Genomic DNA, 27,994 nt, shown 5'->3' on the forward strand with positions numbered 1-27,994 from the left:
TGGCCTATTTGGTTATTGATCTTCTTCATCTTTCTAAACATAATGTTCAAAATCTGAATCTTAGTTTAGTATCATTTAACAACACGATTAAAGAAATTTCAAGCAGAGCAACTGTGTGTTGGATTTCCTCTACAGTAAACACCGCAAAACAATTTCACAGTCTCTCTTGGTGGGTTTTTTGCTGTCAAGATTTCTATCTGGGTAATGTTTGATTTCCAATTCCAAGGTGGAAAATCTACCTTTTGACTTCTTAAATTTAGAACTTGACTTGTTGAATTGAATCAAAATTCATGATCCTATTGTTTAATATCGTTAAATCCTCATTTGGGTTTGCTAGATTTCGCTTTGCCTAACTTTTTTGATCAATTTATAATCTTTTCCTCTCTCTTTTTATTTTATTGTGCTTAGAAAGTTTATGATCCCATTACTTTAGCTTCATACGTCCAAATCCCCATCTGGGTATGCTTGATTTTGTAGTATCATGAACATATATGCAAATAATACTAAGGCTTTCAAATCATATCCAAGAGGTGATTTTGATTTAGAGTCAGGAACCCTTAGAAGGTCCCGTAAATCGAAAAACTCATCCCTGCACCCTTTCAGAATGATCAAATGTTTTGCTAACCGCCTTAATTACTTTCATAAATTGCACCCATTTCTTTTATTCTTCATTTCATTGTCTTTTGGGGTCACAATCCTCATTGTTTTATTTCTATATGAGAGCCGGCACCGAACAATGAATGATTTTGGAAAACTCGATTTGGGGTTGAATGATTATCCATTTGCTAACCTTAGTAATCTTGTAATGGTTGCTGGACATTCGGTTTATACTAGTAGTTGTGGGAAAGTTGATAGGGAGGATTCTTGGTTTTTGGAGTCTTATCAGAAGCATCCCGGACAGGCTGCTACTTTTGTGGCTCATATTCAAGAGGGAGTTGAAATTGTTTCGAAGGATGACGGGGCTTTGCTTTTGTTTAGTGGTGGTGAGACTCGTAAAAATGCTGGTCCTCGGAGTGAAGCACAGAGTTATTGGGCTGTTGCTGAATCAAAAGGATGGTTCAGTGAGTTCTTCTGCTTCTCTAAGTTCATATGCTGTTTGATCGTTTTTTATCTGATTATAATGCCTCATAAACTTGGATTTAATATGTCGTTGTGTTTACTGCGATTTGCATAAAAGCGAACAATGTTTGCCTAGGGCGATCTTTGAATTTGTCGTTGTTGATGTGTCCTGAGGGAACTCCTAGGCAACTCAACTGAACAATGAAAACCAAATTTGTGTTTCGTGAATGATTTATCTGATTTGGTTTCTGACATAGATTTTACATCCTGATGGCCATGTTTTTAAAGGGATCCATGTTTAATTGGGTTAGCATCATCCTTGGATTTTGACAATTTCTTGCTATTGCCTGATGCACTCATTGTCTAAACCGATGTGTGCTAGGAATCCACAGCTGATAAATGTTGTGAATAGCACACGAGGCGTGTGCAACTATTTAAAGGTGTCAAACCATCTGATCTTGATTTTACTGTCATTGAAATGTGTGATTGTCAGGTAACGAGGAAAGTGTGAGATGGAGGGCATTGACCGAAGAACATGCCAGAGATAGCTTTGAGAATCTTCTCTTTAGTGTGTGTAGATTCCGAGAACTTACTGGAAAATATCCTCAAAACATAACTGTAAGTACATGGTTTCCAAATGTCTTTTCTTTTGGTGCTTTGTGAATGACCCTGATTGAGAAAGCAGGATAATGAGTTTGAATCCTTTAACTAGATAGAAAATAAGAAGTAGCTGAAGATTATATTAAATCTACATCCAGATTTTCCCAGCTTCTTCTTTCTATACCATCAAAAAGCAAAAAACAATAAGAATGTAGAAGTTTAATTCCTTTTGCTTTTGATGTGGATTGTCAATTCTAATTTTTATCACATTTGTGGTCTAGGTCGTTAGTTATGATTTCAAGGAGGAAAGATTTGCAAACTTGCATCGCTCTGCAATTAGTTTTCCAGAGTCCAGGTTCTTTTATTCAGGCACCCCAGCCTCATCAACTTCCAAAGAGGCTGCTTTGAAAGGCGAATCATTGGTGAGATCTCAATTTCAAGAAGATCCTTATGGCTGTAAAGGTTCTCTCTGGCGTAAAAAACTAGGGCGTGATCCCTTCCACCGGTCGATTCCTTATCCAAATGGTTGTCCTGAAATTAAAGATCTATTCAGATACTGTGGAGAAGCCCCTTATCCAGGTTACCTCCCTTGGGCGTAGAAAATATTAATCATTTCAACCGTAATTTGCTGTCTTAGTCCATAATATATATGATACACCAGCAGAACAATCACAGAACAGATGCGTGACTTGGCAGTATACCTTCTTCGTGTTAATTTTATTTGCTAGAAATTATAGAAAGACAAATAGACAGAAACTTTTCACTGCTTTCAAATTTTGTTATCACATTGGCCATGGGCAGGTGGCTCAATAAGACATCCTACCATGCATTTCATGTTGTTCTTGGGTGACACAATCAACTAGAGCTTGTACAATTTGCATATATTGGATGAGCAGCCTTTTGCTTTGTCCTTTCTGGGTGTAGGATAAACAACTTACAGAACCAAATTCGAAATATGCTTTACTTCGACAAGCATTCTATTAACCATCCTATTTGTTTCCTCTTTGCATCAGCCTTGAATTCCATGCATAAACAGTTCCTTGCATGTAATTAAAGAAGATGAGTTCAAGAAAACCATAGTAGCTTCGTGCCTGAATAAACCCTACTAACCTGTGGACTAGCTTGGGTAGGAAACTAGTGATATGGTTAGAGACAGTGTCCTTGGGTAAAAAAATTGGAAGAACAGAATCGATGCAAGCTCGAGGCAGGTCATGAGTGACCTCAAACCAGGTGTATGTCTTCCGAGGGCATCAAAATTCTTCTGGCTTTGCTTGGATTAAAAACTTCTATTATCCGTGATGCCATCACTACAGCCTGGATTAAAAATTTCTAGAATGTAAACTGTTCATATATATATTTTTTTATCATTTGGAATATATTTTAACTGTTTATATATGAACAGTAAAACATATGTTTTAGATTAAATTCGTGTTTTAGATTAAGTGATTGAATGTGCGAGGCAAAGATCAGGCTAGGGGAGGCTGGTTCTATTTTCTTTGAAACAAGTAATATATGGCATATTGTTTGTGTTTTTTTTATTAAAAACAAAACAAAAAAAACAAAGAACATGGACATCCCACAACTTGCTGGCCAGGTGTTGGGCCTGGCACTTAGTTTTTTTTACTTTATTGATGATTTTTTTTTTCGCCTCTTCGGAGAAAAACTCACCAAATTCATGGATTAAATTTCGCCTCTTCGGAGAAAAAGGTACTTAAAAAACTCACCAAATTCATGGATTAAATTTTGAAATTTATTAAATTATTTTATTTTATTATATGATATAAATATGAATTTATTAAATTATTTTATTTTATTTTATTATATGATATAAATATAAATATAAATTTCACAATAAACTCAATAAGTGACAAAATTTCATAAAAACAACATTAAAGAACAAATTTGAAAAATAAACCCAAAACAACATTAAAGAAAAATGATATTGACAGTGTGAGTGCTGAAACTAGGAGCGAATGTGTTGGTTCGCTATTTAGACAAGTACTTCCCGATTTTTTAATCGGGTTGCTAATAACCCGAATCCATCCCCTCTGGTTGCTGTTTCCATCCGAAGAGAATGAAAGCGATCAAGACACCACGGATGACAGGCGAAGCCCCGAGCACTGTCAGGGGAAGAATGAGAATCGGGAGCCCATATCGAGGACGTGCAGCTGCTTCTCCGACCTGAAACTTCACGGCACAGAATGACACTTATACAGGCAAATACAACTAAGCTGCCAAAATGTTTATGATAGATAGAATATTTCACCCTGTCGCCATTGCAAGTGAGTTTGTAAATGCAAGTTACAAGTGCCTATTCCAACGCAGTAATTAGAAAATTGAGTCAATTTTTCTATTTTTATTAAAATTCTTAACCTCTTAAGAATATTCTGGCTTGCATCAGATTTCTTCTAAAATACTTCTTTCAATCATCTTTCCTGGAGATACTTTTTTGGATAAATCAACTTATTTTCATCAGAAATTACTTCTAAAAAACAGTTTTTTGATTATAATTCGATGCAAAACGTAATTATTCACAAACCATATAAGTAAACATCGGTTTTATTGGTGTTTCAGGATTGAAAATAAATAAAGCATTAGGAAGTCTGGAAAAAAAGCAAGAGAGGAACCATCAGAAACCAACAGTTATCACCAGAAGCAACAGAAAATTGCTATGCGGTCCGCATCATGGCTTCGGGTTAATCTGATTAAGAAAAACCCGCATCACATGGTTCCTTCTGTTTTACTGCCAACTTTTACTATACATTTTTACAGAAGAAAAACAATAATAAAGGACACCGATAAAGTTTTTTAGCAGATTAGATCCATAAGAGAAGGAGAAAGAGGGCTCAGAAACATATGGGTATGAGAAATTTATCAGCACGGAATACATCAGAGTGGTGCATGACTTTCTCAAAATCCTCATCACTGCCCTCTCAACGAAATCCCACCTTTAACAATAAAAAAAAATAATTCAAAACACAGAATAACAAAGAGATCTTGAGGGAAGGGGAGAGGCTGCCTGCCTATTTACTGAACCAACACATATGAAAAGCCATAGTGTCTTCTACCGAGAGTCTTAGGCTAGCATCGATATATATATAGTAACGGATCATTTAAGAGAATGAAACCCTAATCCAGCCCTCGCAACTTATAATGACATTCTTACCCTCCATGCTTTGTAGAATTCTCCATATTGTTTTCTTTTTGGGTCGTGGTTTCCTTGGGTTCTTAAGTCAAGACTCAAGAGCCCATAAAGCAGAGAGCAACAGAAATACCTAAACAAATATAAAGTGTTATAGATGCATCATGCCTGCTTCAATTCACTTGTTAATTCCTGCAAATTGATTAGCAACACGAATAGGACTCCTCAACACTTTTGATGGCAAGGTTCATGTTCAGTCTTTGAACCTCCGCAGCTAATGCTTAGGGAAACTTGATAGATTTGAAGTGGAGTTGATCTCATAACGCCTCAGTCCTAATTCATACGTTTAAATAAGATTAGATAGGTGATTAATGCTATGAATAAAATATTTTCTTAGCATTAAGAAAATATTTAAATGTTGGTATCAAAGTTGTCAAAAATATTTTTTTAACACGACACGAAACATACAAGATAAACTTGAATCGTAAACTTAAATCGTAAAATTATAAATAAAATATTTTAATAAAAATTATAAAATAACAAGTAAAATATTTTAACTAAATTGCAAGATTTAATCAAGCAGTAAATAATAATATAACACGTTTAAAATCAAAGTGAAATAAATGATATAAATATCCACACATCTTAAAATACAAAATTCAAATAAAAATTTATATATATCCATAGAATTTCATTATAAGTATACACCTAAAAAAATAAAAATAAGAATATTATTATCAATATTAAATTAAATAATATAAAAAAATATTATGTATCAACTAATAATAATAAATAAATAAATAGTAAGATATATAATCTGAGATTAAAATAGACATTATTGATGATAAATAGTTTTAAATAAAAACAAGTTGAAAGCAACTAGCGACTCTTTCTTCCCATGCATCAAGGATTTGTGAGTTATAATATAAGAATAATGGTTTGGTATATAATTCCCCACATGTTACCTATAGTTGTGGTTTTGGTAAATGGGGAGACTTTTTTTTTTTCCAATAAGAATTATGTTATGTAATATGTTGTGCAAGGCTAGTGTTCACAAGTAGTGAACATTATGTGTTGGGTGGGGACTAGAAAGTGAAAAGTGGGAAACTCGTGGGAAAAGGGAGTGCTGAGTCAATATAGCAACTAGGCAACTCTTTTAAATTTCATATAAAATTATAATATCAAAACTCATTTATTGTTTTTTACAAGTTCGCCTAATTTTATGCTAGTTTGACTAGATTTAATCGATTTTACTGATTTTTAAGTTTTAATCTTAATTTTACACATTTTATATATTTTAATTATTAAAAATCATATAATTTTATGAGTCTAAACATATTTTTAACAATCATAATTGGTACCATTGTTTTTAGTATAAAGTAATTAAACCATGTGAATGTTAATTCAATGTAATCCTATTAACTTGATAAATTTAAATACAACTTAAATGATCAGCAAAAATATAATTTAATTAAAAACAATGCAAGACTTTTTTTTTTAATATTGAAATGAAAACATATTGAATTATCCCGGGTTAACCTGTCAAATCTACTAACTTAATCACGAGATTATGATAACCTCACAAAAACTAAAATAAAATAAATTATAAAGTTCATTTCTAACTCAAATCAACTAAAAGATAATTTTTTTTAAAAAATTAACAAATAATATAAAAAACTCAAGTGAACTGTAATTAAGTTGTCAAACTCACGATTTAAATCACAAGATTGAAATAACCTCATGGAAACCAAATTAAAATAAATGATCAAACTCAATTCTTAAAATAAAAAAGATAGAATTATTCGAGTTAACTCATCAAACTTGTAAAACAAATCATGAAACCGAGACAATTTTATAAAAAATAAATAACTCAATCATAAAAATAAAATAACCTTATAAAAAATAAATTAAAATAATTTATAAAACACAATTTATAATTAACTCAATATTAATAAATAAAATTAAAAAAAAATCATTAAAAATAAATATAACATGTTAACTCGCTAAAACAATAACCTGAGTCATGAAACTCAAATGGCCTCATAAAAAAATAAATCATAAAATTTAATACTTAAAATAATATTAATAACAGGTTTGAAAATGACAAAAAAATTAAAAAAAGATACAATACAATAAATAATGTTACACCTCTCCATCACATTTTCTCTCATTATATCACCAATTATTGTGCTCCTTTCTCTCATTATATCATCTATTATTATTATTATTATTAAATTTTAAAAAATATATTAAAATAATATTATCATTTTTTGACATATCACATTCATAAAAAATAAATAAAATAATAATTTAAAACTAAAAAAATTCAGAAGGTTCAAAAAACACACTCCATCCACTCAAACGCTGACACATTTTCTTGGAAGCACCCATTTTGGGTGGTCAATCGCACTCGATCAATCATCTCATCACTACAGATAATAGTCATATCACCCCTTTGTATTCTAGACACTCACCTGCCACGCACTCTCGTCTATCAAATATTGCCTTGTTACCATTGATTCTTGTAATAAGAGTCATATCTTGTTAACCGTATGTTTGCAGGGAAAGCTAAATCATCTCTATGACCTCTGTAAACCAAAATCGAATGAGTATAAAAAGGTATCACATATCGGTGATAGCACCACACACAGCAGCTTCTTCAATCCATCACTCGCATCAACAAATCAACATGATATTGCTTTTCCGTTTAGAATTCCCTTGGGCACTTGCAAAGTGTCAGAATAATCATATTAAGTAACATCCAAACATATAATTGTACCAGTGAATAGCCAGTCATGATCTTTCCGAGTGATTTTTTGTTTTGAATGAAAATGCTTGGGTTTTCGTGGTGAGATTTTATGAAATCCTAAGCTCGGCAGCCAAAACTTCAATGGGTTTTCTATCAATGGTAGAGCAGTATCTATAGAATGTTCTTTGTACATTTCACGGTTATTGAATCCCAAGATTTGGTGTACCAAATAGTTCGCCCCATAAATAAAGCATCTTCAAAACATTGCCTTATTTATGGGAAAATAGGTCACGGATAAATTTTTGGAGTTCGGCTTACCAAGAACAATGACGCTACTAAGAAGCCCTGTGAACTCGCAAGCAATTAGAATTTTAATCTGTAATACCTTTTAATATTATCGGGCCTGTTCTCATTCTAAATGTTGAAGCTTTGGGTTGGTGTGCGGTCTCTTTCCATCAGACAAACCACTGTCACTGACACTCCCTTCAAGAAGTTTATCGTGTGCTTCAGAGAATTCCCCCGTCCATGTATTCAAGGGAACAAGATAATTGTCATCCTTGGAGCTCCTCCTGCGTTCCTCGTGGCGCTTCACATTTTCAGAAATCTCATGGAAGGTTCTATTTATTTTTGCAATTCCCCTTTCAACTGGTTGCACGACATGAGAAACTGTATACTTCATGTCATCAGCAATCTGAAAAAAGAATTCGTAGTCAGCAATGTAGAAAGATAGAATGAGGGCACAGCAAGGAATGCAATAGCAGTAGAATGAGGGTACAGCAAGGAATTCAATAGCAGTCATTAAAAAAGTGTAGAAAGTTAGTAACAGCACTGTAGAAAAAATGAAGTTCAGCAATTAATTCAAGTCATTACAGAAAAAGAGCAGGTATCTCACAATTTCACTGCTACCAAAGACCACATCACGAACACTCTGGGGAAAATTCAACCGTTTCTCTCTCTCATCATGCCGACCTACACGTACCCTAGTTGACCTCTCACAATCCCGAACCTCTTCCGGATCCGGAGGAGTTCCTAGAGAGGCATACTCAGTCATAACAGCAACATTGCGAACACATCTCTCTCCACGCTTGTAAGGTACAGAAGGGAAGACATAAAGATGCACAATAGCTGCAATACCCATCTGTATCACAAATTCAATATCAGGAAACAAGAACGCCCTCCTAAACTTGAAGAAATTAAGAGGAACGATTATCATTATGATTCAACCAGAAATAGTATTGGACATGAAGACAGCATTGTATTAAGAAGAGTTGATGCATCCGTACACAGTCCTCCCACATAAAGGTTCATTAGGATGTTCAGCCTCTTATATGGTAGCACCAGGCTTTGATGAGATACTTCAGCTGAAGAATAGCTTTTCATCAATGGATTAGGGTTTCCGATTCCACCTACAGAAATTACTCATATATTGAGACTGCCCCTAAAAGACACTTGTCACTTTTAGTTGTGGAGCTGTGTCAGATTGCAGCATCAGCATAACAAACTTATCAACCCTCGCATGCAGTCTGACATGGTTCTTTGGTAGAGGACACCACACCAATGAATTCAAAAGGACTAGCACTAAATAGATTTCTACTTTAATGTCATTTCCTAATCAAGTTCATGTTTATCAATTTCACTAGTATACCTAATCAGCAATATAATAAATGCATCCACGGTAAATAAATGAATTCTCTCTCTATTATCGATGATCGGTATAATAAATGCATTATCAGTCACACCTCAATGCAAATAATGTAGTCTTGTATGCGTGTTTTCAGCTCCTGGGCTAAAGCCCCTTTGAAGGCTCCCATGGAGAAAAGAAACGCAACAGCAACACCTTGCCACCATGTGAGGAAAACAATTGACTTGAATGTCAGAAACTTGGCCAGTGGTTTGATTGGGGCCAACTTATCCTTAATTACAGAATAGAACTGTACAAGGCAGTATAGGGCCCAGGTCTGACTGAAATTAAGGATAACTGCCAAATATGGATACCTGTAAGAAAAAAATCTCACTCGGATCACAGGCAGATCAAGAGAATTAACTATATTGGTTTTTTCTAATGATATTGTGTTACATGGCATTTGTGGTTAGATAAAATACAATACTGAACATTATCATGTAAGCTTTAGATGCTGAAATCACTGGTACAATGAATAAAGTCTGTTACCCATATCTCCATTCAAACTTCCCTTCTCCATAAACCCCAAAAGCTTGAAGAGTCATTGCTAGAAGCGCACAGATCAACTTCAGTATCATCTGCACGGTACATATTCAGCAACTGCCACATGGTTGCAAATGTCATAATAAGGGAAAGTTTTAATTACACAAGCAGGTACATACATATTGAACAATGCCAATCTTCACAGCATTATAGAAATCAGCGCCAAGATTCCAGTCCCTCAGAAAGCAATTTAAAGGAAAAGGATGCTCAACAACTCCATGAGCATGTGAATCCTCCAAAAGAGGTGAGCTGGGAGTGATTAACGTCTGACTTTCCATGAATTCAATCGTATTTTCTTCTCCACCTTATAACAGCAAAAACTTGTCAAAATAAAATAAGGGGGTGCAAAAATTTATCACGAATCATGGCTATCAAGGATGTTGAGGAATGAGGTAAAACCCCAAATAGCAGTACCTAAGCAGGCTATCAGATATCTCTCAAAGCAATACAGGGCAAAGGCTTCATAACAATCTCGAATTGCTTCACAGTTAAATGCAGCACTGGAATCCAACAATGATAAGAACTGCCCATGAAACCAGTAAAAAAAAAAACACAGATCATCAACGGAAATTAACAAATAATCACAACATGGATACTTCAATTTTGAGTAGCTGCTACCAAACGGATGCCAAGTCAAGGTGCTAGTTTTTCACACCAAACCGGTGCTAGTCAACTAATGCTTGTAGGATTTGATATTTCAAAGTGTAAAAAATGATAGGCGTTACTCAAAGAGGTCAGCAAAGTAGCATTTAGCAGTCCTGACGTTTGAAATGATGAATGTGCTTATTTATGCTAAAACAGTAACACTGCCCTTTTTGGGAATATATAAAGTGATGGTACCTATCCTTTCCAGGATAAAAAGATACATCAACCCTGTTAGTTATGTTTACAATAAAGTGCAGGCAAAGCAGACTTTAGCACGCTTAATTCATTCAATAGTTTTCATATGCGGGGTAAGTAGGCTAACACTTTCTAAAACTTTGTCTAGATATCTCTAATACTACAAGGATTAACAGCAGAGCTTCTAAATTATAAGATTTTCAATAAATAAATAGTGAGAACAAATACATTACACTCAAAATGCAAGTTATCATTTGCAAATTGAAGAAGGAAACAATGATAGGTTGCTTCTTTCATACCGATTCTAGAGAATAAACAGGAACCATCAGGATGAGTCCAATGAGAAACTTCTGCTCCTGAAATTTTGTAATCAAACTCATAGCTATCAATTTTACTTGGCTGACCAAATTAACAAGGTAATAAACTATAAGTGTACGAGGAAAGAACAAGGTACCAAAAAATCTACAAGTTAAAAAGAAACACGAGAACATACCTCTGGTTGGTTATATGCAGCTAGGTGCTCAAAGATAAGATACATTGAGAGGACAAGAGCAAGAAGCACGAATATGCTTGCAATGAAGATTGGCCAGCTGACATTTACAACAGTCTCAGCTCCCAGATTTAATGCCCAAACTCTCCCTAATCCGCTTGTGGACTCGACCAACTTGAAAAGAAAAAACAAAGAACAAGAAGCCCTTCTCCATTCCATGGAGCAGGACAATACAACTGATGCTACTTAACACCTCCGTGTATGTATAGCTCAACCTTTAATGCTACTTGATTGGAGGCTTTATGTCACCCAAGCATCTGCAACTAAATATCAACTGTAATATACCTACCGCTCTGCAGATATTTACAGTACTGGAAGGACAAGAACCTTATTTCTTTTTTTACGTAGTGAAAGTCGATCACAACCTAAACCACATACACCATCGTATCAGTAAGAAGCCCAGAAATCACCGAGATTTATCACAGTCAATTTTAGTAAAATGCACAAAAGACCCGCATTATGCATATTCAAATGGCTTTCAAAAGATTTATTAAGTGCTGTAGTTTATGCATCAAAGTTAACTTCTTTTGCATCGCGATTAGCCTACAAAATCATTACATTAAACTCATTACTTTGACAATAAGAAAAGGAACTCGAACATAAAGAAAAGGAAAAAAAATCTCTTCTTCCAGAAAACTAAGTTTCAAATTGGTTTATTCTTAAATCACACAAAACACAAATAAGCGCCAATACGATAAACGAAATCGGAAAATCAACCAAAGCCCTAACATACACACAACCACGTTAATCGAATAAACACAAGTTGTCAGACATAAAAATCAAGAAAGAGAGAGCTCACTTAGCGTGTCATTGAGAATTAGGGTTCCAAACCACGTTGTCGAGATTCTCCCGGGAAAATCTGGGGAAATGGGATAGAAATTTTTCTTTTTTATGTTGGTGGTGGTGTTGTGTCGATGAAGTAAACTGGTTTTTGCTTAGGAGGTTGGGAACTTTGTTTCCTTCTAGGATTCAAAGAGGCTATTGTTACCATAGCAGTCAGGTTTCAATATCACGGATCAGATCAGGAACGTTGATTCAAGGTTAGATGTGGGTCCATCTCTTTAAGAGTTAGTAAGGATTTTGTCTTTTTGGTAGGTGTGCTGATGATATGGGGCTGTGATGCTGGTATTTTGTGACGGGCTGTGGTTTTGTTTGTCCACGTAAGCAGGTGAACGTAGTCGTACGGCAATTGGAGTCCATGTCCACGTCAGCTAATAGACTGGTAGGTTTTGGTTGTTGAGATCCACCCAGCCAGTCCAGAGACGGACTGAATAGAAGGTATTTTTAGACTTTAGGGTGAAATGTCTATTTTACAATCAATTAAAAAAAAACAAACATTACAATGGTAGCAACTTAGTAATTTCACATTTGTAGCATTTCAAGATTTAAAGTGCGCAATTACATCTTTTTTATAATGCACATATTTGTATATTTGAATTCAAAAACTTTTAAAGCTTGTATTTAAAGGTATTTTAGTTTTTTTTATTTTTAATAAACAATTAAATGACATATATCTTTAAAGGTGAATTTTATGTATTGGGTTCAAGGGCATTTTTATATTTGCATTTGAGCATTTTTGTAATTGAAGGATTGGTTTGTGGCAAGTATGTAATTTAACATATATAAAAATAATTTAAAAGAAGTTGATGATGAGTATATTCCACACGTCATGAATTGATTTTTTTTTTAATTTGGTTTTTTAATTCAAAAGCATCCATCTTGTCATTTTAAAAAATAATTAATTATTATTATTTTAATTTTAATTTTTTATTTTTTATTTTTAATTTCATCATTTCGTTTGATTTATTAATATTTAGATTTCAAATTGTTTTAGTTTTCATGCTTCCGATCAAATAGGTTGGATTTTAAGTTCTATAAGTTCTCATAGATTCATAATATTTTTATTTTTTACTTTTTTCTCGTTTCCAATCTTATTACTCGATGTTAATTATTTATTTTTTTAAAAAAATAGGATTTATGAAATTTTTTTAAGATTATATTGATTTTATAACGTGTCTTATTTGTTTAACGAGTTAACTCAGATAAGATCATATATTTTTTTAATTGTTGTTTTTTATTTTAAATCCTTTAATATAGTTGATTTTAAAAAAATAAATTACTAGTCAATACGTAATTTGTTGAAAATTAATCTTTATGGTTTTTATATATTTGATACATTAATTTGATCAAATGGTACGGGACAAAGGTTTAGTTAAATTTTATTATTTTATATTTGATTTATTTGAAATTAAACTTTAAATTTTTTTATCTTGTATATTTCATACACGAGAAAATAATTTAAATCATTTTTTTTTAGTCTTGCTCCTTCATTTTTTATGGAATGATATCATAGTTTCATTATTATTTTTATTTTGATAATCTTTTTTTTTTTGTGCATTTCTCATGTTTTTTTATATAAAAAATAGACCTATTAACCGTCCTTGTCAGTTCTTTTATTTTCCATTTAAGCTGTACCAACTTTTTTTTGTCTGGTTGTGTCTACAGCTCAAGTCAAGTTTTATTTTTTTTATTTTTTTTACTTGTTTAAAACATTTTTGTGTCGCCTTTGTGTAGTGTGTTTTTAAATTAGTAAAACAAAAAAAAAATTCAGTTTTCTGCAAAGCGTGGACCCACAAACATAGTAAATTCATTGTTTGGTTTTAAAAGTGTCTCATAAAGTGGTTGTTATTATTTTTTGAATAATTTTTTCTTGTGTTAATAATTTTTTATATTTTAAAAAATATTTTTAATATTAATATATTAAAATAATCTAAAACATATAAATTATATTAAATTTTAATAAAAAAATTTAATTTTTTTAAAAAACACGAATTAAATCACATTTCCAAATATTTCCTAAAACTATTTTAAAATAAGGCAGCTTTCGTTCTTAGTTGTTTATGTTACCTCTATTATATAATAGATGTTTTGTTATATATATTTTAATTATTTTAATATGGTATGTTGAAAATAAAAATAAATCTAAAAAAATATTTTAATTTATTTTAAAATAAATTTTTTTTTAAAAAATACCACGCATCACAATCTTCAACATGCATTTAGAAAGCATGAATATCATGTTACAAGTCCATTATACTACTCCCCCGGCGCATCATGTAGTAATATGTCTACTTTTTAAATCCAGGGAGTTTAGCAGCGTAATATTTATTATTTTTTAAAATATTTATTATTTAAAAATATTTTTTTAAAAAATAATTTTAACATTAACATATTAAAACAATAAAAAACATTTAAAAAATAAGTTAAAATAAAAAATAAGTTACATCTCAATGTCAAATAATTATTTTTTTAGATTAATATCAGTGTTCAAGTCACTTGTTTCTCAGTTAATCTTATAAATTTTTAAATTAATAATTATATAATTTTTTAATAATATTAAAAATTATAAAATTCCAACTAATAATATATAAAATAAATTTAATAACTAACCAATTAAATTACACATTCCAACAATTACTTTTCAATCGAATAGTAAGCAATTAAACATGTATTTGACATGATTTTTAAAGGCCCTCTATCGATTATTTTGACACGACGATTAATATGTTAATTATTATATTGGTGTAAATTTATTATCGAGACATCTTGCGCTGGCATCATAGGCATCACATGGACGAGCCCTTGGCTATTAACGTAAGAATTAGTGTTTATTTAATACCATGGTATATGATATTTTTAATTAAAAATTTATTTTTTAAAATGTTTTTTATATTAGTATATTAAAATTATCAAAAAATATTTTAAAAAATATTAATTTAATACTTTTTATGTATATTTTTTAAAACATAAATCACAGCCATGCTAAACTTACATTTGATGCCAAAAAATCAAGGGAACAAGTGGTAAAAAAAAAATCTATTAATAACTATAATATTAAAAAATAATAAATATTATTTATAGAAATATATCTTATTTGTAACTTATGTTTTAAAATATAAAAAATTACTTTAAAAATATCATAAATACAAAAAATAATCTTGTCTCTATCTCTATCTGTTTAACTAAATACATCTATGTTTTTACTATCTCCCTCCCTCCTGCCTGTAATCAAACACTAGCTATATAACCATGTTCTTGGCTCTTAGTGTTTGTTTAACACCATGATACTTTTCAATTAAAAATCTAATAAAATAATTTATTTTTATTTTTATTTTTTATATTAATACATCAAAAATTTCAAAACACCTAAAATTAAAGACAACAATTTAATATTTTTTTATGAAAAACATCTTGAAAAATCATAAATTACCATAAATGCAAACATCTTGATCGAAAGTAATAAATTAACACATGAGTTGCGAAAAAAAAAATCTCCGGATATCGTCATTAATTAAACAAGAAAGAAGCCAGCCAAAAACTTGAGTTGCGTAAAGGGAACTAGTCCAATTCGCATAGAAGGAATGGGGGACAACTAAAATTATAAATGCACACGCGCGCGCGCCCAGACACCTCGGAAGATAATTTTCTGTAGCTTCACGACGGCTGGAGCGGAGGAGTGATCTGTTATGTAACCGTGAAATGAAATTGGCGAAAATTCATGATTGCTGCACTTGTTTTTTCATGAGATTTAATGCCTGCGGTGAAATAAATAGTAGTAAATTAAACTGTGTTTTTGATCCACTAAAATATTGAGTTTGAAGTATAGTTTTTATCTAGTAATTTTTATATATTTTTTAATTAAATTTTATTTATTTTTGTGTTTTATAAATGTTTTTGAAAAAATTAATTTTTATTTTATTTTTACTTTAAATTTATATATTTTTGATATTTTTAAATTATCTTGTTGTGTTGATATTAAAAATAAATTTTAAAAAATAAAAAAATATTGTTTGATATATTTCTAAATAATTTTTTTTAAAATAATTACAATCACATTTTAACTAAATATTTTATATATATATATATATTTTGCTATATATAAACTTTAATTATAATTTTTATCAAATATATATTTAAATCAAACAAACCATAGCTAACTACACTAATTTAAAATTTATTTTTTAAAACTATAGGCATGAAATCTATCTAAAAATAACCACACTCTAAAAATGAAAAATGAATATGCGTGTCAAGTTAGCAACACGAGAGAATATAAAGAAATTCAGAGACATTCTTGGAAAGGTTCATGGTGGAGATAAAATAAAAGAAGGATAGCTCAAATGGCTTGGACCAAGGCCTTCCATCTCCACTAGCTTGAAAGAAGCAAAAAAATAAAGAGTATAAAATCTAGAAAAGTAAGGTATTTTTTAATATTTTTTAAATATAATTATTTTTTTTATTTTTAACATTAATACATCAAAACTGTTGAAAACCACTAAAAAAATGAATTTAATATTTTTTTAAATCAAACATATTTTTAAAACAGGATTAAAATTTAATTTTTAAACATAAAAACGAACAACTAGAGTAGCATGATGGAGACAGTGAACAGAAAATATACAGTTGCGCAGCTGTAATTAAATGTAACCTTTTGTGTTGTTTTTTAAGTGTCCATTCATGCTGTGATCTTCGTTGTCGCAGAAGTGAAATGACATGGAAGCATCTGTGCTTACGTAATTTTTTGTAAGAAAAATGTTTGTGCATAGCAAATAAAATTCGATTCAAACATTCTTTGTGATTGGTCTTTTTGAAAAATATACTCTACCCGTTTTGTCTTCTCCTCTCTTTTTATGTGTGCGTATATATGTATATTGGTTTCGCCCTTCAGAAGCCATTCATCATGACGACATCGATCAGTGTCAATGGGAATGCACAATCCATTGCAGAGCAAAGAATCTAGCATGGCCTTAACTAAGGAGAGGGATGAAATCAAAGGGGAATTAAAGCATGACAGTGTATGGATCCCATGGCGAAGTACTGTGGATATGCGTTCATATTTGATGTAGATGATAAAAAACGACAACAGGTGCCTTTCTTTTCACAGTGACATCACCATTACTGGAATCACTTCACTCGCTTTAAATGGAAAAACACACAAGGAGTCCACATGGACCATTAGAAGCTTGTGGCACAGGCTTTTAAACAATAGTTGACTTCTTCAAGACTTTGATAAACACGCATAACCCATATAAATCCTCCCGGGAAGAAGCAGAAAAATCATAACGGATCATGTTGGGTAGCCTTGGAGAGGAAGAGCTCGATCAAATGATCAGAGACTACATTGAATCAGATCAATCAACCTCACCAACTCCAGTGTCAAAACCTGCCCCCAAAAAATCTCAATCAATCTTGCAGGTTTTCTTTCTATAACCTTCTCGTTGTTCTTATCAGCAAAATTATTGCATTACCGTGTTCTCGCTGGTGTTAAAATTCTCAATGTCTGATTTTAGTTGTTATATGTACACGCTTGATTTTTATCAGGATATTCTCTTGGAGGCAACAGATATTGAGACTCAGCTTCTTGACAAGGTCTTGATGCATGTTAGAGGTATGGGAGAACCCAATAGTCTCAAAGAATGGGTGGTCAAGAGGTTGCAAATGGATGGTTATGAAGCTTCTCTATGTAAAACCTCCTGGGTTTCCTCTTTTGGCCACGAAGGTACATTTCTTTGCTCTAATTGAATTAACACACAGAATGATTGGTGAATATTGTTATTATTTTTACTCTTAAAAAATCTGTCTGGGGTTCCAGTTATCCAGTTTACAGGAGATTACGATTACATAGATGTAATGATCACGGACCAGAACTTAAGCAACAAGACAACAAGGCTGATAGTAGACATGGATTTAAGGTCGCAGTTTGAGTTAGCAAGGCCTACTCAAACATACAAAGAGCTCATTAACGCTCTTCCTCCAGTCTTTGCTGGCTCTGAAGAGAGGCTTGACAAGATAATCTCTCTTTTATGCTCAGCTGCCAAAGCCTTGCTCAAAGAAAATGATCTCCATATTCCTCCATGGAGGAAAGCCGAGTACATGCAGTCAAAATGGTTCTCCAAGAACTGCAATAAAGTCTCAGTCATGCTCGACCCTGAACTGGGCTCGGATGCAAGTGAAGAGAAAAACAGGGCTACATGTTGTCCCTCCATCTTTTTAGCAGAGGAGCAATAACTTCTAGCAAATTATAAAGCCTAGAGAAGAAAGAAATCAGTACTGGTGCATGGTGGGTTCTGCCTTGGTTCGAGCCAGTTTTGTTAAACCTCTAGTACATGTTAATCTGGAGTTTATTTCTCTTTCCATCTTCAAGCAAATTTCAAAATTTAAATCTGGGTCAGTTTTTGAGGCAGACCTCAGTTTTTGGATTTTGTACGTTTCTGTGGACCATATTACTATCAAGGGCGCTTGTCCTCTTCAATTATGAGCCTTGCCAATTTTGTAGGAAGAAGGGGATCATGAACTGGAGCAAATATTGCTAGCCATGTGATCTGCTATTTTGCGATAAATGTTATTATGGGTGTGAGACTTATGGAACCCACAACACAGCTTTTTTATCGAACGTTTATGTCACTGTTACCGCCTGTCTTCCTTTATCGATCAACCACACAAGCTTTCTTCCATTTCAGGAGCGCTGGTGCCAGTTACTTGATAGAGAACCAAGCAAATTTCTAGTATATTTTATTGGAAACAGTACTTGTAGAAGGAGATTGCCGTGTACACTAACCAATTAACTGAGACTAAATTACTCGTAATTAGAGTGTGATGACTCATCTCGGGACCGAGTCAGGTTCAAGAATTGAAATTGAAAACCTGGAATATTATTGTAGAATATTATAAACACGGTCGCTTCAAACGTGGATTGTAGGAGGCGGACTGCACAATTTCGCATTGAAACTTTACAGAGGTTATCAAAATGTTGTTTTATTTGCAAACAGATCAATATTTAGTGATTGTTTTAATTACTCTGATCAAAATACACCTTTTCCACCATTTAAAAACTCTTAATCATTGAAAATTCTTTGTGGGTGTTTCTTTGATCTACCAATATTCTATTCTTTAGCAATGGTATTAAACCTGCTCAACCCATCCCGACCTTGGCGTATAATCAATTTTTTTTTTGAATTTTTAAAACAATTTTATTTTAATTTTCTTTAAAATTATTAACTCAAAGTAATTAGATTTAATCTACTTAATTTTTAATTCGGATTTTATACCGGTTAATTCTTGTGTCAGGTTTAACTCTGTGGTTATCTCACTTTGGTAAAGACAAAATTCTTCGATACCAGTCTCTATAATTTTTTAAAATTTACTTGGCAGACTGACTCTTTTTTTCTTTTTTATAATTCCCCCAGAAATGAACTCAAACTCGACGTAGAAACATAGACGTCAAATTATATATATATATATATATATATAAACCATAAAATCCAACAATTAGTATTCTTGGGAGAATTAATAAAGGGAAGGAAACTACGCTGAAGATAAGTGGGCAATTAACGATAAGAACGACAACAGGGAGTCATGTAGGCAGACACTCAGCTTCTGGAATCGGGAGACTAATAAAATCCTGTTATACAATTTAACATCCTTTTCTCAGTTCATTGACGGCAGCATACACTGTATAGTTTGAAGAGTGCATCCAATGAAACGGAGCGAACACCTAGGAGAAAAGTGCAGGTGTATGACTTGGGTTCCAAGAAACATTCATGAGAGCTAGTTTTTGTCTTTTATTGCTTTATTACAAGCAAGGCAAAGTCGTCCTTTGTACAAGCCATCAATGTTCATTACAATCGCTGCTAGATTGGTTTTTAGTATTTTTTATTTAAAAATATATTAATTTTTTTAGAAAAATTATTTTTGACATTAATATATTAAAATAATATAAAAGATTTTAATTTAAAATAAATTATTATTTTTAAAAAAAGTTTCAAAACAAAAAATAAATAGAATTCTGATTCAATATACATGTACATGCATATCTACACATCAACCACATGCATTGTGGAGCATAAGCAAAGCAAATACTTTCTGAGCAGTTATAGTGAAACAGTACTCTAGTAAATATTTCATAACAATTATAATTGATCGATATGATAAATGGAGATATAGTGTTGTCATTATGATTTTTTTTTCAACAACAAAATTAGATCCGATTATTTATCCCCAGCACCCCTAAACTGAAGCCATCAGACACAAATAATAGAGAGGAGTTTTTTTTTCAAGACACAAACTAGATTATATATATATATATAAAATATAATTGCAATTATTTTTTATTTAAAAAAATTATTTTTATATAATATATCAAAATAATTTGAAAACATTAAAATTAAAAATATATTAATTCAAAATAAAAAAATTTCAGTTCTTTTAAAAATATTTTTAAAATGCAATACGAAGCATAGCAAGAATACTAGTTTCTTTTAATCTGCCTCTTGAGATAAATGAAAACCCAACTTACTAATTAACTGGTTTTAAATTAATAAATGAAAATCCTGGATTTTTTTTTCAAGTGACGATTCTCATCTTCATATAGCAATTAAGCGTTTATTTGAAAAAAATAATAGTAATCAAAACTTACTTTTTTTTTTAATAGAGTTCTCACTCTTTTTTTTTATATATGGGAATGAGTTATTTTGGTTTAGTTCAAACAGTTCATTATACAGGCACGCCAGGAATTTACCATACAGTACCCAAAAAGATATTAATGAATTTACCAGAGGAAAAACTGAGAGAGATTTTGACAGGAATAATGATTACTACTCAGATACGTTGGATACTAGTGACACCACACAGAAACTGCAACACCACACAGAAACTGCAACGGAGACAGAATCTTTATGTTGTGCTACAGAAGCTTGATAATCATGCCGAGGGGTACAACACACCGTAGCCACAATCAGAATTCCGAGATAAAGCCAGGTAAGGGGAGGGTTCTTTTAAGTTGCCATTTATGGCGGTGCGAGCCAATTCATCTGCAGGAGTTGCTGTTACCTATTATCAGACAAGGGCCTAGGGTTTCATCATTGAATTTCCAGAAGCGCAGCTAACCTATAAATGCCCGTACTAGTATATATTTTACTCAGCTAAATACAACCACACGATAACCAGTAGCCACTGTAATTGGCTGAAAGCATCCCTTCGGTTCCGATAACCGTGCAGAAGTCCCTGTCGCGTCACAAATCGGAAACTGGAGTCCATTTCAATCATTCAAAAGCTGCATTGGCAACTCTCATGCATATGAACACACTCACATCCATGAACAGATCCTCCATGCACCATACATCCATGTGCATACATACGCGCTGGGATGATAGCTTCTCATCTCATGGATAGCATAGTCAATCCCTACTTTTACACGAAATGCTGAAACTTTCCACACAACAAAAAAGACACCTTCACTAACAGACCCGAAGTTTCATGAGAAGTCTTTAAGACTTTACTGGTAGACGTTAATGTTTCATTAATTAAGGCTATTTTTTAATTTTTTTTTAACTGACCCCAATGTCAAGTACCATATAGAAAAACACAAGGTTCCTTTTATCGTATATGAAATGTGATCCAAGCACTAAAAGATATCTGGCTGACTGGCTCAATAAACAAAAAAAAATAAAAATTGTGATGAAGCTGCCAGTTGAGTTTTCTGTTGAGAGTTCGGGAAAAGGTGACATGAGATACATCCCTTAACATGGATTTAACAGGGCTGAGGGCTTTTGGAATTCTTCACTTTTCCACTCTCATGCCAGGGAATGATACATTTCAATTCACTTAACGCCCGATGCAGCGATATCTGGCATATGACGGCAGCTGCTGCAATCTACTGACAAATTCTCGACTTCGATATAAAGCCGCAAACAATTATTTACATGGCTCTCAAACAGCTACAGATAGCTATTTCACTTCAAGCGACATTGGTGCTGGATTTTGCTATTCTCTGAGCTTCTTCCAGGTCACTCAGGAACCTGCACAGAGACATCTCATCATCAAGCGTGTATACAATGGTTCCTATCAACTGTCATCCCCATGTTCATCCTACAAAATTAAGTATTATTTCCACACGTCTCCTAAAGTACTAATTGATCGGACCAAAGTCTCCTTTGGATGCAGCGATGTTCCAAGTTTCCACCAGTAGGCAGGTAGAAGTCAAGTGAACAGTCTAGCACGGACAGGTTTCAACATAAGGTCAAGCCAACTTAACATTAGCCTGACATAAATAATATCTTGTTTGCCAAGGGTTTTGTGTAAAATATTTTCCCGAGGAATAAAGTTTGTCTACATAAAAATGAGTTATTTTCTATTATTTAAATGTATTAAAAAATATATTTTCTTGTAAAATAAATTATTTTTCATTAATAATAATGAGTAGAAAAATTATAATTTTTATGATAAAGATAATGGAGGTGATTTTAGGTAAGACGGTAGCATTTATGGTGGTAATTATAATAGTAATAATATTGATGATTGTGTGATGATAATGATATAATAATAGTTGTTATGGTGATGATAATATTTGGTGATGGGAACCATAATAATAGTTGTTATGGTGATGGTGATGATAATATTTGGTGATGGGAACTAGTAATGGTGGTGGTGAGGTGAAGAGGCGATAATGCTAATAAAGTTGGGAGGGTTTATGATAAGACGATGGTTATGATAGTGGCTAAGCAGGCAACTTGGGATGACAGTAATGCCAGTAGTGGTAGTTCAAGTGGTGAAGTAATGAAATTTATTGTATTAAAAAAAAATAATTGTTAAAATATTTTTCTTCAAATTAGAACTATTTAGGGTTGATTAGAAAATATTTTTTATTGATTTATTTCTCCATATTTGTTTCACACTCAAAAATGGAGCAAAATATTTTCCTAAAACATATTTTCTGCAAAACAAACACATCCTAAATAGACCAAAATAATCCCTTTATCCTTCAAAAGCAAGAACACAAGTATATGAAGATCAAGTCAGCATTTGTTTCCAAGACTCCTGTACCATTCGTGGAGCATAAGAAACATTGCAACAGTAAATTTTTGTTCAGCCTGTTCATAATCCTAAGGAATGAAGTAGGGCAGTAGGCTGCATTAGCCAAATGGTTGCTATCAGTTCAAGGACACATGATGTCTGGTTCTGAGCATCCACTGGAACAACATAATCACAATGATGACAGACTTACCTCTTAGAATTGAGAACTGCAGATCCACCAAGTATAAAACGAATTCCAGAAATGCTGGCGTTTTGAAGAGCAATGGAGCGTGACTCCTCGTATGTTGTTCCACCAACAATGAAAATAACCACATCTTGCGGCCTGCACCAATAATAGATATAAATCATTCTAATAGAATGCAAATCATTATATGGTTTTCCGTTTTCTAATATGTAAGCAAAGTGCTACAACAGCAAATCATCATGTTCAGTTTGGCCTTATTTACTGGGGTTTGACTTACCACAGCATCACATTAACTAACCTGGGAACAATTCTGAAAGTACAACAGAAAAATATTTCTCCATATTTACAATACTAACCTTCCCTGTTGAAAGTGATTCCCAACAAATGGATAGTCCACATCTCTCAATCTCCCCTTGATTATGCTTTCCATAGTTTGAAACAGAAGAGGCTGATGTTGGATGTATACATTTTCAACTCCCTATCACCAAAATGGCAAGAAAAAACAGCACAAGCATCTACTTATAGATATCCAAGAAAAAGGAAAATCAGGAAACATAAAGAAAAAGGAAAGGAAAGGATAATTTTTTCCCCCAACCTTCAGACCACGAGCCATGTTACGAGCAATATTTAGAAGATCTCGGTTCCCATAAAGATCACCAGTTCGCTTATCCACACCAGCTTGCTTCAGGAGGAATTGGACTAGCTGCCATTTCATGATAGTAAATATCTAAAACTAGTAAGCTTTCTTATCTAGCCACAGCAAAGGACATAATATATCTAATAATTATAAAGTTAAAGTAGCTTCAATATGAAATGAGAAATAAAATTAAACATTTTTGGATTGCAATTCATTTCATTGTCAGTCATGTAATATCATGCAAGAGTCTGACAAGGATAGCATGATCAATGATCCGAAATATATCTTTCCACCAGCATAAAACACTGCTACTGATCATAAATGATGGCCCCTTCAACGTGATTTATTTTAACAATTATTTTATGCATCACTAAACATGTTGTTGATATACCCTAGGTTTATACAGAAAAGACTAGAGAAAAGTCCAAGCATGTAGCGAGACTCTGGTTTGATAAATTACCCCAGGCTTGTACTTGGGAGATCGAGAAGCCAGTTTGTTAAAAAGCTGCATCAACTGAACAGGGCTCTCCTTCTCATAGTGCAATGCATATAACATCACCAAGCGTAGACAGTCAATATCAGAAACATTTTCATTGTTTAGAAGATTTGTCACTGCCTGCAAAAAAATAAACAAATGAAGGAGGTCAAGCTTTGACACTCGCGCCATATATTTCTGAATGTAGCTTTGGATTGCCATTCAGATCTTATCAGTTAATATTTTAGTGTAGTCATCTATCACTACTTTATAATGGTGACAAATTTAGTGGTTTCCAAAAATTACTAGGCACATGGCAAACAATATCAACTCATAAAAAGTCTTAAAAAAATGTTCTGTAAGGAGTAACATGAGATGCTAGTTTGACAGAATCATGTATCTTTTTTGACATGTACAGAACCAATGAAGCTCGAAAATTCATATAACTAGTAGTATTTACCATATAGCTTATAATTAACATTAATTTTGCAATATTAATGTAACATCCCCTCAATCACCTAAGTGCTGTAGAAAATGTTAACGCCATACTCTATTAGGAACCTGATCCCCATCTCTTTTATTAAAAAACAAAGCCACAAATATTTCTGGGCTTCTAATCTCTAGGCAGCCCTCAACACTTACATTTTCCTTCCAATTCTCACTGGAACATCTAGGCTCGGTTAAACATCTAGGCAGCCCTCAACACTTACATTTTCCTTCCAATTCTCACTGGAACATCTAGGCTCGGTTAAACATCTAGGCAGCCCTCAACACTTACATTTTCCTTCCAATTCTCACTGGAACATCTAGGCTCGGTTAATTTTTCATTTTTGTTCTGCTCTGTATTCATTTTGAATACATGTAACCACCTCCAATGAAAGTGCCAAGCTATAACATAATTTTAAGGTACAAACACAGTAATTTCCTGGTTGGATTTTTTCATGACCAATTTGTTCAGATACCTCAGGCCTATCATATGTTGTTGATTTAGCTTAAAATTCACGCAGATGTCAACTAAAAGAAATAAGAACAACCTAGAATATATCAGAATAAATGCAATACCTCAAATGCAGCCACTTGCCCACCATTGCAAGCCAAATCCTGTTCCCTTTCTGAAACTAACATCAGCCTTCGCTCTCCAACTATCTTGCTCATTTCTGTGACCAATGTCACATGCTTTGAAACATTGCCATGCATTTTTCTGTACTCAGGGTAATTATCAACAAACTTGGCCATGTCTTCTGCAGTACTTCAAAAAAAAATCTGTTTAAATTGAAAATCGTAGCCATGAATGGCGATAAAGATTAACTAAATCATCAAATGCATGGATGTTCAATCTAGCTAAATACAGACCTATTGTTAGGATATTTTGGTTACTTTTTGCAACTTGCTGAAAATCATCCACCATCTTCTTGATATTCATTCCAATATCTCCAAAGTTCTCGTACATATTAGCTCTGAAGAAGGCATCTTGCTCTGATGACAATACAACCTCCTGAAAGTGCAAGGGGTACAAGTATGTAAATTTATGCATTTTTTTTGATAAAAAATCTTATATATTTAAAGCAAAGGGGGAAAGCAACTCAACCTGCTGATCTTTTGGTAATTTGCCGATGCTGCTCAAGTCCACTTTGTTATCATGAATACCTATCAATTCATGAACCATAGCCTACAAAATAAATGAACATAATCAAAGGGCTGCATTAATTCACAAGGCATACCTGACATTTGAAAAGCATATAAATCACATAACATTGTCACATCTTGAACCTGATATGTCCATTGGTTTAGTAATGGTGTAACGGGGTCATCCCTTCGATCAACTATAAGCAACAGAGGAGAAATTTCTGTATGTCTGAAATCGAAAAGGCCACTTTCCTGCTGGTACATCAGCTTCTGCATGCCCCAAAATTTATCAACCAAAAAAATCAGTTTTTCTAGGGCTCTAATCTTCAAAGAAGAAACAAAAGGTTCACTGGCGATAAGGCATGGTAAAATCATAGATCAGTTTTATACATCGAGGTAATGCAGCAAAAGCTGCTGCTGTACTAAGAATGGAGTAACCCATGCACATGCAATACACATCTTAACTTGATTCTTAGAAATGAAGGTGAAAAATAAAAGGGTAAAACTGTGACTCAACAAACAGAAGTTATTTCCAGAGAAATGTTTATATGTAAGGTACACCACTCTAATTTCATCAGTTCATAGTATTACTCACTGATGTTTCCTGTGCTACCCTTTTTGCAATATCAGAGGTCCTTTGATATCGAATAACAGGTCTTCGTTTCAATGCCAAAAAGACTGCTGCTATACCATCAACAACCCTATCACAGAAGTGCTGCAAACCTGGAGGATCTACAACGGCTGGGAGCATATACATGTGATTTGAAGGGATGCTCAAAGTGAAGTGACAAGGATCAATAGCTACAAAGTCTCCATAATACTCCTGCATAATCAATAAAAGAAAAATGTATATAAAGCAATCTTAACTCAAAACTGAGCTAGAAGGTGGATATGGAACAAATTGCTGGCAAGTACAATCACATATTGAAAATCCACAAAATGGATATCATGAGAAGACGCGTATCCAAAAAGAAGCAGCACAGTTGATCCAATTACATCAAACATTCAATCCACATGTGCATTATACTGTTAATTTACTACAAGAAACATGATTACCATAATAAAATGAGTTTATAAATACAAGATTAATGGAAATTATTTACCTGCACTTGCTGCACAACTTCTTGTTCATCCGAATCAGCTAGGATATGAATCTGAGTATCCTTCAAAATGTTGGAGAAAACTGCAAATACATCACAATCAAACAGCAAACTTCAAATAAATTTTTTATTACTGAACCTCCAAAACTCTTCAATAAAAAACTTACATAAATGACTCTCTCCGAATCTAGGATTAGCCAGCTGACGCCGCAAATGCTGAATATTCTCCAATGTTGGGCGAAGGAAGTATACTGCTTTAAGATGCGACATTGATTCTTTCGACTTCGATATAGAATCTACCAACTCTACCAAAAACACTTCCTTCTGAAGTAACTCTGTTTGTGAATACACAACACTTACAATGCTAACCTGAAACACATTATTCAGAGTTTTGGATCGTCAGCTAGAGTTTTAGACCGTCAAAAAAATTCTTAGGCTTCTTCTTTGTGCCTAGCAATTGCTTTGATTCCAAGGGTTTCAACGAGGAATCAACGGTAATCATACAAATTTTAAGTGTATTAAGCGAATTGATATAGAAAATAACGATAGAATTCAATAACTAAGTGAGAAATTGTAAAAGGAAAAGTAATTACCGTTTGGGAATCGAGAATGAGAACCTTCATGCCGGAGATGTCCTGCAACAACCGGTTTATGTAATGACGTGCAGCAGATACCAGCACCATTTTTAGTGATCGGCAAGGATAGACCGGTGAGATATACCGATGATGGAGATGGTGAAGACTGACGATAGAATTTGGTATGATTTTAATCAAATCTGTGTAGACTAGAGGGAATCACGAACGGCTACAACGCACCGTTTTCTTTGCATGTAATGATATCACGCCATTTGATTTTCTTCTACCGAGTACGGACTGAACAGCGCAGCAACTGAGTTGAAAAACGATTTATCCGGTTTATTTTTTTATTTGAACGGGGA

At 33.0% G+C, this 27,994-nt stretch overlaps 4 protein-coding genes across 6 annotated transcripts; 2 read left to right on the top strand and 2 right to left on the bottom strand.

Moving 5' to 3' along the window:
• Nucleotides 1-3: 3 nt before the first annotated feature.
• LOC105127693 (uncharacterized protein C57A10.07) lies at nt 4-2,497 on the top strand. Its single transcript, XM_011029071.1, has 3 exons — nt 4-1,061; nt 1,553-1,677; nt 1,941-2,497. The coding sequence occupies exons 1-3, from the start codon at nt 482-484 to the stop codon at nt 2,256-2,258; spliced, it is 1,023 nt and encodes a 340-aa protein (XP_011027373.1). The 5' UTR covers nt 4-481; the 3' UTR covers nt 2,259-2,497.
• VPS45 (vacuolar protein sorting 45) lies at nt 1,662-27,991 on the bottom strand. Of its 3 annotated transcripts, XR_842685.1 has the most exons (15): nt 27,651-27,989; nt 27,225-27,426; nt 27,061-27,140; nt 26,553-26,780; nt 26,102-26,227; nt 25,920-26,000; nt 25,685-25,826; nt 25,394-25,572; nt 24,317-24,472; nt 23,815-23,922; nt 23,576-23,697; nt 23,226-23,357; nt 21,900-22,020; nt 7,272-7,277; nt 1,662-1,675 (listed from the first exon to the last, which is right to left on the bottom strand). XR_842685.1 is itself a non-coding variant. In XM_011029067.1 (13 exons), exons 1-13 carry the CDS (start codon nt 27,738-27,740, stop codon nt 21,960-21,962), a joined length of 1,707 nt encoding a protein of 568 aa, XP_011027369.1. In that variant the 5' UTR covers nt 27,741-27,989; the 3' UTR covers nt 21,463-21,959. The 3 variants fall into 3 exon arrangements, 2 of the variants coding, with proteins under 2 accessions (XP_011027369.1, XP_011027370.1); XM_011029067.1 differs by lacking the exons at nt 1,662-1,675; nt 7,272-7,277 and having other exon boundaries at nt 21,463-22,020; XM_011029068.1 differs by lacking the exons at nt 1,662-1,675; nt 7,272-7,277; nt 21,900-22,020 and adding an exon at nt 22,984-23,128 and having other exon boundaries at nt 27,651-27,991.
• On the bottom strand, nt 7,556-12,101 carry LOC105127692 (transmembrane protein 184 homolog DDB_G0279555-like). The gene is made up of 9 exons (XM_011029070.1): nt 11,964-12,101; nt 11,108-11,529; nt 10,914-10,970; nt 10,189-10,297; nt 9,894-10,078; nt 9,721-9,809; nt 9,290-9,545; nt 8,443-8,688; nt 7,556-8,241 (listed from the first exon to the last, which is right to left on the bottom strand). The coding sequence occupies exons 2-9, from the start codon at nt 11,321-11,323 to the stop codon at nt 7,960-7,962; spliced, it is 1,440 nt and encodes a 479-aa protein (XP_011027372.1). The 5' UTR covers nt 11,324-11,529; nt 11,964-12,101; the 3' UTR covers nt 7,556-7,959.
• LOC105127691 (uncharacterized) lies at nt 17,186-18,608 on the top strand. The gene is made up of 3 exons (XM_011029069.1): nt 17,186-17,419; nt 17,546-17,723; nt 17,817-18,608. Exons 1-3 carry the CDS (start codon nt 17,294-17,296, stop codon nt 18,230-18,232), a joined length of 720 nt encoding a protein of 239 aa, XP_011027371.1. The 5' UTR covers nt 17,186-17,293; the 3' UTR covers nt 18,233-18,608.
• Nucleotides 27,992-27,994: the final 3 nt, after the last annotated feature.

Source organism: Populus euphratica, unplaced genomic scaffold, assembly GCF_000495115.2.
Source record: "Populus euphratica unplaced genomic scaffold, PopEup_1.0 scaffold93.1, whole genome shotgun sequence".
Classification (NCBI taxonomy): domain Eukaryota; kingdom Viridiplantae; phylum Streptophyta; class Magnoliopsida; order Malpighiales; family Salicaceae; genus Populus; species Populus euphratica.

Coding starts and splice junctions, on each gene's coding strand:
- LOC105127693 (XM_011029071.1), top strand. CDS start 482: ATGAACATATATGCAAATAATACTAAGGCTTTCAAATCATATCCAAGA. Junction 1,062..1,552: donor TGAATCAAAAGGATGGTTCA/GTGAGTTCTTCT, acceptor TGTGATTGTCAG/GTAACGAGGAAAGTGTGAGA. Junction 1,678..1,940: donor AATATCCTCAAAACATAACT/GTAAGTACATGG, acceptor TTTGTGGTCTAG/GTCGTTAGTTATGATTTCAA.
- LOC105127692 (XM_011029070.1), bottom strand. CDS start 11,323: ATGGAATGGAGAAGGGCTTCTTGTTCTTTGTTTTTTCTTTTCAAGTTG. Junction 10,971..11,107: donor CTGCATATAACCAACCAGAG/GTATGTTCTCGT, acceptor ACAAAATTTCAG/GAGCAGAAGTTTCTCATTGG. Junction 9,810..9,893: donor AGATTGGCATTGTTCAATAT/GTATGTACCTGC, acceptor TGTACCGTGCAG/ATGATACTGAAGTTGATCTG.
- LOC105127691 (XM_011029069.1), top strand. CDS start 17,294: ATGTTGGGTAGCCTTGGAGAGGAAGAGCTCGATCAAATGATCAGAGAC. Junction 17,420..17,545: donor AATCTCAATCAATCTTGCAG/GTTTTCTTTCTA, acceptor GATTTTTATCAG/GATATTCTCTTGGAGGCAAC. Junction 17,724..17,816: donor TTCCTCTTTTGGCCACGAAG/GTACATTTCTTT, acceptor CTGGGGTTCCAG/TTATCCAGTTTACAGGAGAT.
- VPS45 (XM_011029067.1), bottom strand. CDS start 27,740: ATGGTGCTGGTATCTGCTGCACGTCATTACATAAACCGGTTGTTGCAG. Junction 27,427..27,650: donor TCATTCTCGATTCCCAAACG/GTAATTACTTTT, acceptor AATGTGTTTCAG/GTTAGCATTGTAAGTGTTGT. Junction 23,358..23,575: donor AATCACTTTCAACAGGGAAG/GTTAGTATTGTA, acceptor TTATTGGTGCAG/GCCGCAAGATGTGGTTATTT.